General features: G+C 40.2%; 1 protein-coding gene and 1 long non-coding RNA gene across 2 annotated transcripts in view; one reads left to right on the top strand and one right to left on the bottom strand.

Moving 5' to 3' along the window:
* Positions 1-13,442, top strand: part of LOC140065734 (uncharacterized) — a 53,130-nt gene that overhangs the window by 34,515 nt on the left and 5,173 nt on the right. The gene's annotated exons all lie outside the window — the stretch shown is intronic.
* On the bottom strand, positions 5,486-12,009 carry LOC140065731 (nicotinamide N-methyltransferase-like). The gene is made up of 3 exons (XM_072113305.1): positions 11,837-12,009; positions 7,588-7,795; positions 5,486-6,503 (listed from the first exon to the last, which is right to left on the bottom strand). Exons 1-3 carry the CDS (start codon positions 11,988-11,990, stop codon positions 6,074-6,076), a joined length of 792 nt encoding a protein of 263 aa, XP_071969406.1. The 5' UTR covers positions 11,991-12,009; the 3' UTR covers positions 5,486-6,073.

Below are 13,442 nucleotides of genomic sequence, written 5' to 3'. Positions count from 1 at the left end.
ACGGGTACCCGGGAGAATTTTATAAGTTCATGCAAGATCAAGTGACCCCGGTACTAGCCAGACTATTTTCCAAACTAGGGCAAGGCACGCCCCTTTCGACGCACCTTAACATTGCGTACATTAAACTAATCCTGAAGGAAGGAAAAAACCCAGAAGACCCGGCCTCATACAGACCAATATCACTAATAAATGTGGACTTAAAACTTGTCTCTAAAATATTCGCAAACAGACTGGCTACGATACTGCCCACATTAATAATGCCAAGCCAGGTGGGATTCACCCTTGGGTGCTCGGCTGTCACCAATGTATGCAGGGTCCTAGTGGCTTTGGATATGTCCTCCAGATTACCCTCGGGAGAGCTGGTGCCTGCTCTGGTCACTTTGGATGCGGAAAAAGCGTTTGACAATGTGCGTTGGGAATGGCTAGGGCAGGTACTAGATGCTGTGGGTTTTGATTGGTCTTTTCGAACATACTTGGGGGTGCTCTATCAGAATGCTCTATCACCCCAGGCTTTCTGTCAAAACGCTTCCTGTTACAGAAGGGAACACAGCAGGGGTGCCCCCTTTCGCCGCTCCTTTTCAACATCCCCCCGGAGCCAATTACTAGGTTACTGAAAGGAACCCAACTTTTCGAAGGAATAGGAGTAGGCAGTTCCTCCCTGAGGGCAGCTCTGTTTGTAGATGATATTGTCCTCTTCATGGCCGACCCGCAATCACAGCTACCAGAACTCCTACAATTATTTTCCAATTATGGGGAATTTTCAGGCTACCATAAAAACAGAGAAAAGTGTGAGATCCTTTTCTTGGGGGGAACAAACCAACAGGGCCCACAAGTGTCCGAGATTAGAGGTATCCCGGTAGCCCCCTCAAGGATCACCTACTTAGGGATAAAAATAGGAAAGACCCCAGACTCCCTGTACTGCCTAAACTACCCCCCCCCCCTTCAACAAGATATCGCAGGACCATACGACAGTGGCAGTCATTGCCCTTATCAATACTGGGAAGGAATCATCTGGTCGAGATGGTGAGAATTTCCAAGTTGTTGTACTCCTTGCAAACAATTCCGCTTTTGCTAAAACACAAGGACATTTCAAACCTCAATAAGGAGATATCCCATTTTCTGTGAAGGAAGAGGCAGCGAATTGGGTTCTCAAAACTGACCATGACATAAGACCAGGGGAGAATGAATCTGCCTGACATTCGATGTTACAACTAGACCTGCTTGACACAACATGTATTAGACTGGCTGAAAGACAGCAATTGTTATTCAGATACAAAGCCTGAATCAGGCTATTGCTCCCCTTGGGATCTTCGCACCCTGCTACATGTTCAGATATCCCTATCGCCCGAGATCAAATCCTCAGTTATCCTCAGGGATACTATGACGGCATGGAAGGCAATTAGAAAAGCCTTCCATCTTTTGTGGATGGTCTTTAATTACCTGCCATTGTGGAATCACCCTGGGTTCCCACAAGGCCACCAAAGCAGATTGTTTGTAGTGTGTAGAGAGAAAGGGGTTCACACAGTGAAAGCTTTAGTGGATATGCAGGAGCATAGGTAGATGACTAAATTGGAGCTCATACAGAAGTATGAGCTGAGGGGCGACCAAACAATACAGTTTGCACAGGTGGAAAAATTTTACCTAGATAAAACACGGGACATGACGGTGGAAGGGATGGACAACGACTTTGACCGAATGCTGAAATTTCCCATCCAAAGGGGGGGAATATCCATCCTATACCATTTTCTCCGTAAAAAGCTTGGGAGCAGGGAACTCTCCTTCACCAGCTGGGGCAGACAACTCGGGATGGATGACATAGGAGACAGAATGCTCAAGGGCTGGCAAGCGGTCAGAAGCAATGTGCTCAACGAGAGGTGGAGGGACACCCAGTTCCGCATCATGCACAGGGCAATTTTTGCTTTTAACCTACCCCCATCCCCAACATTTCCAGAGAGGAAAGTGGAGTGTCCCACGTGCCGGGAGCCAGGCACAGATTTGTACCATGGATTATGGGAATGCCCTCAATCCAGATCTTTCTGGTGCAAAGCTTAGGTGCCTCATTGTGAGGAAGAGCGATCAGCAAGGACCCTATCACGTACTTGTTCTACTATGACATTAGACAAGAAGGTGCACGTCAGGTGCACTGCCAAAGTTGTTCCATGAAGTCATTCTGGTGGCAAAGAGGTGCATATTGCAGCATTGGCTAGAACCAGGGATCCCCGAAAGTACTGGAACTAATGACACAACTCTTTCAATTAGAGAGGATAGAAGCGGAAAAGGCCAAAACCAAGCTGACAGGGAAGTTGTTTAGGAGATGGAGAGGTTTCTTGGCACACCATGTCTCCCCTCAAGACCGGGACAGCATCTTCCAGCCATTTAATCTAACACAATGGTATCTACTAAAACAACTTAAGGGCACACTCAGAAACTGGGGCCTACCTGGATAGGAAGATGAAAGGGCCAAGGGCAGCTGATGTCGTGGAAGGGAAGAAAGACACCTAGTAGTCTAAACTAAGGGACCAGAACACCTATAGATAACTAGAAGTAATTTCAACAGACATATTCTTATCGGGGCATGAAAACCTTTACTTGGGTAGGGAAATTTAGCCTGTTCACCATATGACATGTGAGTCAAGACACCCGACTAATAGAAATCTTGTTCATGAATCCTTTTTTATGTGTAAGGAATATATACTTGTTCATTATATGACCTGTGAGTCAGATACCTAGTTGATGGAACCTTTGAGATGTATGTAACTATCGGCCTGAGAGACGTGTATATGTTGTGAGACTGTTTGTGTAAACACAAAAAATAAAATATAAAAAAAAAAAATAAGGGCTGTTTAAAAAAAAAAAAAAAAAACTTGTAGTAGAGAAGTTTTTAAAGTACATGAAAACTTCCTTTAGGGCAAAACCGTGTATGACAGGGAGAGTAATGTATAAATTATGAGAGATTACATCAGATTACACCACAGTTTTAGCATCTATGGGGAAAAAGACACAAGATTTTACCGTTTCAGATTGCACCCCCCTCACCACCACCTTAGAGGTTAGTAGAGAGAAATCCCGGATTTGGGGCACCCCAGGTACTCCACAAATTTTATAGAATCTTTTTTTACAACCTTTTATTTCTGAAAAATAAATGGAAGGAATAGTAACATCCATATGAGCGGCTAGGCAGCTGAGGAAGATCACATAGGAATCCTGCTCATCCTTTCTATGGTGCTGGTTATAGTGGTTTTCATATTGAGCTCTATATTTTGCTTGTGATTCCTACCTGTGTTTTCACTTTTGGTTGGGTGAGTTCAGAATCAGGGTTCACGCTCTTATATATTTTTCTGCACCTAGTTCCCTCATTTCAGGAACATCTGCAAGCTAAAATGCTCACCATACTCCTTGATAGAATCTTTGAGGGGCTTAGTTTCCAAAATCACCTTAAATCCATCCATCAGCCAATTGGCACTCATTTCCTTTAGTTCCCCACTGTGTATTTCTGTTTTCAGGACAAATGGTGTAATAAAGTGCATTTTCTGCTTTAACCCCTCGTAAAACCTAAGTAATGTTTGGAAAAAATTGTTAATTTTCACTTAAACAAGGCAAAGTTAATAAAGTTCCATAAAATATCTCTAGTGTTAAAATGCTCTCTATATTCCGTGATAGATTCCTTGAAAGATATATTTGTCAAAATGGTTCCATTTGTTGGCAGTTTCCACTGTTCTGGTATCTCAGTAACTTTTCAAATGAAAACAATCAAAATCTGCCTAAAAAAAGGTCAATAATGCTTCTACCTTCTGCACATCTGCTCCAGCTAACATACACATGTGGAATATCCTTATACTCAAGAGAAACTGCACAAAAAGTTTTGAAGATTGTTTTTTCAGCATAAATATTTACATGTAAGGGCTAAATAAATGTTTTATTGTCAAATCTTGAATTTTACAAATAGAACCTCCAAATCATGTAAGTTACTAAAAGGGTTAATCACCATACCAAAAGCAGTTTTAAAAAGTTTAAGGGGTTCAGTTTTCAAGATGCTTTGGTGGGGGGGCGGCCGACCAACTAATGCTCTATTCTCTTCTGTCTAGTATTACCACCTGGGAGCTGTGTACCAAAACCAGGGAATGTGCTGTTACAATGTAAAATTATGTAATATACTATGTAATATATGTTATGTTCTACTTACCTGCAGCATGCTGGGTCTGCTCTGACCTTATAAGAGGCAGGCCAGCAGCAGCTCTGGTGTTTTATAGTGGAAGCTGCAGAGAATTGTGGGCATTTCAATTGTATAAAAGGTGTCACTGACCAGCAATCTGGGGGATTGTGATTGTGGAGATTTGAGTTTTGCCTTCTGCTGGTCTGTGGAACTACAAGAGTCTGGTGTTTATTGAACCTATCATGTTATATATGGACTTTTCAAAATAAACTCCTTTGGATTATTTTCATCAAGCAAAGCCTGGTTGTGCATTGAATTTTTTTTTACATTTTTTTTATTTTTACTTTAACTATTTTTCAGTCTCCCTAAGGTACTTTAACCCTAGGTTATCTGATCGATCCTACCATAGACTGCCATACTGTAATATGGCAGTATATGGGGATTTTACTCCTCATTCATTACAATGTGCTGATAGCACATTGTAATGAATGGGTTAAAAAGAAGCTGTCATGGCAACGGATGGCCGCTCCCCGTGACGTCATCAGGGAGTGACGATCCGCGGCAAGTTGGTGGCGCCCATGCCCCGCCATCTTTTTGAAGCCGCTGGCTGCATTGCGTTGCTAGCACGGTCGCGTTAACGGTAAGCCTTTGCTGCATTGTGCAGCAAAGACTTACCGGCTATGGAGAGGGCATGGCCCGTGAGCCCTCTCCATGCACCGGGACCCGGCGTGCGTCGGGAAGGGGTTAAAGTACTTCATGAAAAAAATTCTTAAAATCACTTGGGTAAGTTAAAGTGCTCTAAAGTTAATGCTGCAGATGGCAGATTTGAAAAATCAATTAGTGCTCAACGTGAAAATAAACTTGGTGGCAAGCTGTGAGTGTACGTATATCCATAAAACGTTTCCGTTTACCAGTCAAATTGTGGATGGAAATATTTACTATTTTTCCAGAGGTTCCATTTAATTGAGAACTTGGTGAATGATGTGTTTTGATGTATTTTCTTGTATGTGCAGGTAGTGTTTATCTGATTAATAACGTAAATAACGTAATTCATGTGAGGTGAAACTCTTCCCTATCAGTCCCTATTGTACACTAGATGTACAATAATGGTCTTTTGTATAAGCACAAGACTATCTAAAATTAGAAGTGAATAACCCCCCCCCCCCCAAACAAAATAGAAATAAAATGAAACTATTAAAAAATTCAAAAGTAAAAAAAAAACATTCTAGGCTGGGGTCCGTGGTGTTAGCCATAAACTGCAGAAAAATAATAATGTTAATAATTATAATAATCTTTATTTATATAGTGACATTAAAGTACTTAAGGCTTTACAGTGATAGGGATTTTTTATGCGAGGAACATATACAAATAAAATAAGAAAATTACAGAGTAATAACATTGTTATATGAAATAATAGGCCCTGCTCACAAGAGCTTATAGTATAGTCATTGTTTGGTCTGGGGCCTGCAGTGTCAGCTATTGTCTGGTCTGGGGCCTTTGGTGCCATCAATTGTCTGGTCTGGGGCCTGCAGTGTAAGCCATTGTATGGTCTGGGGTCTTCAGTGTAAGCCACTGTCTGGTCTGGGTTCTGCATTCTCGGCCATTGTCTGGTCTGGGGTCTAGTGAACTTTGCAATCATATTTACTAAGAGGTTAGAGGCAGGACCGCCAGTGGGGGAAATTTTAAGACTGCCATTCTAAACACCACTTCTACTACACCCTACTATGTCTGGCTATACTACTCAAAGTGAAAAATAACTAGGTGCTGCTTATGGATCCTTCTCCCTCTACACTTGGATAATTACCTTCAGGATAAATGCAAAAAAGCTGAAAAGTTACTGGAGGAGATAAATGAGGTCCTCTGCACATACGATATACCGAAGGACTGAATTCAATCTGATCATGTACAATACACTTCTACTTAAATATTCTTCTCTTTGTGAGCTGCTATAAATATTACAGCTTTGTAGTCAATGAGATCACTGACATTTGTTCTCTTTTTAACCTCACAGCGATCAATGACAAAACCTTCTCCAACTAGAGCTTTCCTGGCAAACTCCTCATCATATTTAAAAAAATGAAACCTATCTCTCCCAACAGTTGAATATGTTGCATTTAAACACCCAAATAATATTAAGTGTCCTCCAAGTTTTAGCAGCTTTGAGAACTTCCTGAGATATCTGATGTAGTCATCTTGATCTTTGCAAATATAATCCAGGAGCCAAGCGCTGATGATACAATCTGCTGGTGGCAAATCTATTGGTTCTGTCATATTTTCTTTCTCCAGGTCACATTTTATAACATGTTGAAGCGCTGATCTCACTTTTCCTTCACTGGCTTCTAAACAGTCACTGAAAGAAATAAAAAAAGTGAAGCAAATGATTGTCCCACATTTGACATAAAGTAATGAACTTTGACAGTGCCATGTAAAAGGTAAAGACACATTCCGCTGGCATTTTTTATGTGCCATTGAGCTGGGCACCTAAGTGAGCAGGCCAAAAAAGAGGCTTGGGAGCAGGACAAGCTGTCAGGGGGAGCGAGTAGAGGCAAAGAGCAGTTTTACAAGCATTTATATGATTAAGAAAAAACTGCTGACATTTAAATGCCGCTGTAGGTTTTGCAGTTATCATTTTGAGGATTAACAACCTCGAACAGTGCCAGTAACGATAGCTGGTGTTAGTGGTTTGTTTAGGTATTCGAACTAAACTTTAGTTCAAGATTCTGTAAAATTTGAATCATCCTGTGTTTGCTTATCAATATAACACCTATACTTGGGTATAAGCCGACCCAAGTATAAGCCGAGGCACCTAATTTTACCATGAAAAACTGGAAACATGTATTGATTTGCGTATAAGCCTAGGGTGGGAAATGCGGCCGCTACTCTCTAATAAAATTTACAGTAGTCTCCTCTCATTAATAAAATGTCCAGTACTCTCTCCTAATAAATGAAATGTCCGCAGCAGCCCCTCCAATTAATATAATGTCCAGGAGAGTGCCCCTATTTATGTAATGTCCAGCAGAGTAACCCGATTAGTGTAATGTCTGGCAAACTGCCCCAAATAATAAAACATGAAGCAGAGTACCCTCATTAATAAAATGTCCAGCAGAGTGCCCCCCGGCATCCTCTTCTCCCTGCAGCACCTCTTCAGGTTCCTGGCCGTGCAGGCAGACCTACGTCAATGCAATCAGCCGGCACAAAAACTATGACGTCAGCAGGTGGCGACAATGCCTTGTCATAGTTTCTGTGCTGGCAGATCGCATAGACATGCATCCCCAGGCCGAGGGAAGAGGACACTGGGGGGGCCGTGGCGGAAGGGGGAGTAGTAACCATTTTTAATATATATCTATACCCAAATATATGCCGAGTGGGGTTTTTTCAGTACAAAAATTGTGCTGAAACTCCCGTCTTACACTCAAGTATATACAGTACTTTACCTTTTTCCTACTATGTCTGCATGAAGTTGCGCAGCATGTCCCCAGTGAAATGCTCCTGTACGAGTGTCCACCCATCTCTTCAACTCCAGGATGCATCTGTCCTGGATCTTCAGCACTATAATATGCTTAAAAAACTCACTGGCTGCGTACAGGGGATGAATAAGGGAAGCATGGCTGAGGTCGATCAAGATATCTCCTCTAATATGACCTGCAGGAAAAATAATAATTACTGAAACAACAAATTATGTAATGGTAATGATATTGGAATCCTTAAATTTACCCATTCTTCCCATGACGCATGGAAACTTTTGGTTCAAAAATATAAACCAATTTAGTCAAGGGTCTTTTAACACCTTAGTGATACATTGAAATAATATCACTGAGCTGAACCACTTTGAACCAACTTTGTGAAAAATGGGGTGTAAACTGTAATTTATAGCTGAGATCCCCATTTAACATCTGCGTCCATGGATATTGGCCAGTTAAATACAACGGTCAGCACAACTGTGACATTTACATGCCTGCAGCATTTTAATTGATCAGTAACCCCCCACACTATTTTCTGGGGGGGGGGGTTGATCATTGCTTTGGCAACCCGGGGATATTATAATGAACTATATGAACTATTATCCAATATATAAAGCTGAGTGTATATGTGTGTGTGTATGTATGTGTGTCCGCTAAAGGAATCTGTACCGTCATGTTGACAATCAACAAATTTCGCAAAGCCGCTCTCTGTGACTCAGGGAACGCCGTAGACTAGGTTTTGATCCAAAATTTTCACCCCATGCTTTCCTAAATCCACTTATTAACCACCATATACAGGAGCTATTGTCTGCTGCTGCTGTGGCGTTTAGAAGCTGAGCCGTGATTGGTTACTATTCTGCCACAGGTCATTTATATGAGCTCTGAGCTTTGATTGGTTACTATAGGCAATGAGTAAAAGGCCCCTTTCATACTTGCGCTTTTCATGTGCCTGTTCTGTGCGTGCTTTTGATTCTTCTATTGCATTCTGACTCATTATAATCAATGTTTTTTTTCAGACTTGCTTTATTTTTCATGCACACATGCACCTTTCTTTCAATGCATGTTTAAATCTCAGCATGCTCTGCTTTTGCAAGTCACGAGCATGAAAAACGCACCATACAAGTCTATGGAGATGCATCAAAATCGCATCGCACTCTGAGACACATGCAAGTCCAATGCAAGTGCAATGCCTTTTTCACCGATCAGCTGTCATAGAAAAGATAGACCACAGTCCTGTGTCCTTTTCACGCGCGTTATCTGCGCATGAAAAATGCATTGGAAACACCAATAAAACGTGCTCAAAAAACTGAGACACTGAACAAACTCTGACTGAAAACTGATTGACACTGACCAAACCCTGATCGCACTCTGATCAGACTCTGATGTGATCAGCAACAGAAATGTGAAAGAGGCTTCAGACGCTTATGTTTAAGGTAAGATGGTTAGAGATACAGAGATAAGGGGAGATTTATCAGAAATGTCTAAGGTAAAATGGTTCCTGTAGCCCATGGAAACCAATCAGAGATCAGCTGTAATTTTATAAACAGTTGAGGGAAAATGAAACTTGACATCTGATTGGATGCCATGGGCAAGTAGAGCAGTTCTGATAAATCTCCCCAAAGGGACAGTGGGAAACAGAGACAGTCACTGAAATGAGACTGCTGGAGACAGAGACAGTCACTGAAATGAAACTTCTGGAGACAAAGGCGGTCACTGAAATGAGACTGCCAGAGAGAGATGGTCACTGAAATGAGACTCCCAGAGACAGAGACGTCAAAAAAGTTTATCAAAAAGGGACGGTCAGTGACAGAGAGGGTCAGAGACAGTCTATATATAATATTTTTTGTTTACCTATTTTATTTTTTTATAGCTAAGAGCAGTTATTTAATATCCCGGTCATCGCTGGGAGCTACAACTAATATTATAAATAAAAAAGGGAAAAAAGAAACTGTTTTTGCATAAAAAATTAACTAAAAAAAATGTCTGCGAAGCCACTATACATATAAAAGTGACATATAAGAAAAATAATAAATCACCATACAAACCCAATACTTACCAAAAATTATGATTTTTACCTTGTTCCACATAAAATACAATAAAAAGTGTTAAAAAAAAGTAGCTTTTCATCAATAGGGCATCGCCACCCCATAGTGAAAAATGCATCACATTTTGCAGAAATGGTGACAATGTAATAAAACAACTAATATTTTACCGCTCATAAAAGTGCACAAATGAACCTAAAAACGCTTAGTTCTGTAGACTAAAACTGTCTACTGCATTGCCCTACTTCCCTTCTGCACCCGGTTGTGCGCCGGTACAACAGGTAACATCCGCATGTAGTGTGTCACTGCAAGAATTTTTAAGAATCTTTAAATTTGAGGACTAAATGAATGTATTACCCTCAAATTAGACGATTCTAAATTTCACCTCTATTGTATTTTCATAAATATGAAGATCACAAAGGGTCAACAATCTTTCTAAAAGTTGGGGTGAAAATGGGGTGATTCATAGGGAATTTCTAATATTAATCAAAACAAATACTGGCACTGCAATACATGGGTTAAGCAATCTTTATAAAATACACCTATAAAATAACATACATTTAATAAAATAAAATAAACAACAGTTTGAAGGGCCCTAACAATATTTAAAAAAAAAATTGTCACTACATTCGACTATAATGCATCATATATTACAATCTTATACATAAAATAATGATTTAGATAATCGTAGAAATCATTATATGAATAGCTGTGAGTATTAATATAAATACAAGTATCTTTGCAATGCTGCTTCAGGACACCAACAGGTCGCTCCGCAGGCGCGACTTTGCTCACAGTAGTGGCCGAGGTGAGGTACAGAAACGGCAGGCAGGTCAAGGTCAGACAGGAGGTCAGGCAGCACAGGATCAGAGTTGGGGGCATAGCAGCAGGTCGAGACAAGCAGCAGAGAATTGAGGTCAGGAATGGAAAAAAAAGGCCACAAGGGGTAATCGCACAAAGATCTGGCAGGGGTTACAGAAAGAGGCCGGCTATTTATCAGGTGAGTGGCCGGCCAGCTCCAATTAGCACCGGACCCCAGGAGCTGTCACTGTTGCAGGTGCACGGACAGTTAAGTCAGCCTGCCATAGCCGTGATGGGAGACTCGGAGGTACACTGGTGCGCCTGCAACCCAGGACCATGTTGTTTCTATGCAATTTTTTTGTTTTGTGATATAGAACTGAATCTTGTTGTCTATGCAATGTTTTGATATATTGATATATCTGATTTACTTATCCTTTATGTATTGGATCCTTGAGTTGTTACTATGTGAATGGAAACCCCTGTAGGGCAGATGAGTCTAATCATGGACCATGGCCAGAACCTTTTTAATTGCATTTATGTATTTTAATGTGTTTGTTGTGTGGCTCTGAACTAATAAAAGTTTATTGGGTGTACAGAGTGCTATTGTGTCCTTGTCCTTATAGTTTATGTGACTAAATTGTAGGACTCGTTTGCACCCCTACTGTGGTGTGTTCACTTTCCTAGGTTTGTCAACTTTTTCCAATAATTCATTTCTGTAGTAGCCTTAAAGAGTACACATTCAAATGGTTTAAGGAGACAATTCACTCCGTTAACAGTTATGAAAAAAGAAAATAGTCAGAAAATAGTTTGTTTGGGGGGGGGAGGGGGGGCGGTCAGATCTTGAAGAAATAGTTTTCATGAACAATGAGGTATTTCCAGTAATATATGAAAAGTGGAGTCCATCACAACTACCATTTAGCATTTTGGAAACTACCCCTCTCTGAGGACGTAATAGAAGTATTTTCTAACATGCAATATAGTATATTTGGTAGCTGCCAGTAAAATGACTGAACTCATTTTGTTGAGCTCAATAGAATATTTTAATCAATGCATTGTACATTCTATATGCCTTGATCTTTTATTGTGGAAGTGCAGGTGGCTATTTGTGAACAGTACAAATGATTTTCTGCATATAATGTTCTTTATATAATAATTTATTGTCTTTGCTGATATTCTCACATGGAAAGGGAGATTTCCCATGAGACTAATTGAATTGAAAACAATGCTAACAAAAGCCTTGAAAGGTTTCAATGATCACTTGATACTATATCACAAAACCATATTTTCCCAAAAGAGAATGTTACACATCAAAATATATTTTACCCAACCTGTAGTCAGTTGTTTTCAATTTATTGAAATCATGGAAGCAAGGTACGTACCTATTTTGAATGTTTTTGCAAGATTTTCCATAGGGAATTTCAAGGAATCGTCACCAAAGACCATATCAGGTTTGTCTGAAAAGTAATTCTCCAGAAGTTGTCTAGAATCAAAACCATGTACATGATAAAGCTTATAGGTACTACAATCCATCATCAAATCTTCAGATGTTTGCTCCCTCTATAGTGTTATAGTATAGTGTTTAAGGTGTTTATATAGTTACACATGATTGTATCACAAGTTATGAGATTCACAAACCAGTCATGGGAACAGAAATTGTCACGGGATTAAATCTTTAAACACAGAAACAGAACCATGAAAAAAAAGATTCACAGGAACATGTTTTACTGGCATTTAAAAAAAAAAAACACATGACTAAGCAGGCGATACAGACTGAGAAATTGACTAAAGAACTACACTTAGACAGCTCTATACCTATACCTACTACACTTATGGTGCTCTATACCTAAAAATATTAGGTTGCCGATTCAAAGTAGATTTAAAAAGCAAATCATTTATAAGTTGAAATGCTATAATTTAATTTTATTTTCCACCTAAGTGTTTGAAATATTTGACCTTACTATCAGTCACATATACAGTGGTATCAAGTGTCACTAACACTGATTGGAAATCTAAATGGAGCAGCCATGAAACAGGTGTAGCACAGCTCCATTCAACGATCCAGTCCTGCTTAGAGAGGACCTCTCGCCGCCTCACACAAGAGGAGATGAACATGCTATTCTGTAGGTGCTGTTACTCGAATTAAGGGCCATTTTACCTTTTTCTCCAGCCCCCATGGTTTCCAAGATATCAGCCCTTGTATCTGACCAGTGAAATCCTCTCTATTGTCATATAGGAGGTGCTGGAGCAGAGGAGGCTTTATGAATAATAGTCTTCGATGACACTAATCGATCAGTGACAAACGGTCATATTTATCTGTGCACAGTGTGATCTCTGTATGCTCATCTATGACACTGTCTGCTGCAGCATGCTCCCAGCTCAGCTTGGCACACAGAACACAGCTATTAGGAGACGGGAGCATTTGTGGAAGAAGAACGGTGAGTTTAGTATAGATGACCATATGCAAGAGCAGATTTGCAGAAATCATTGTGGCAAATGTTTATTAACCCTAATCAATGAGTATGTAATATTACAGTAACCATCTAGACAACAATCATGTTTTAGAGGTGTAGCTCCTACGCAATGTGCATCCTTTGTAGCAGTACCCATCTAGGCAATAAGCATGTTATATAGCAGATGTCACAGTTTTGATGTTTCTGCACGGTTTCTCAAGACATCTGCTTGATGGGATTTTCAAGGCATTGAACTGACTGGAACAGTGGACACATTGGCCACACATGAGACTATTACTTCCTGCTTCATCTCTCCTTTGCCTGTCAGTAATTTGCTTGATCCGAGTTTACAAGTGTCATCTGAGGTAACATTATAACCCCTTTTGTAGCTTAAGGCTCAGCCCCATTTTTTGTATTCTGACTTGTGTCATTTTAGATGGTTATAACTTTTGTACATTGTTAATTATAAAAGCGATTTTGAGACTGTTGTTTCCTCACATGTTGTACTTAATTTTAGTTGTAAATTTTGGTTGTT

Source organism: Engystomops pustulosus, chromosome 6 (assembly GCF_040894005.1).
Source record: "Engystomops pustulosus chromosome 6, aEngPut4.maternal, whole genome shotgun sequence".
NCBI lineage: Eukaryota > Metazoa > Chordata > Amphibia > Anura > Leptodactylidae > Engystomops > Engystomops pustulosus.
The sequence above is the reverse complement of the archived record's forward strand: the minus strand, read 5'-3'. Positions and strand labels throughout refer to the sequence as shown.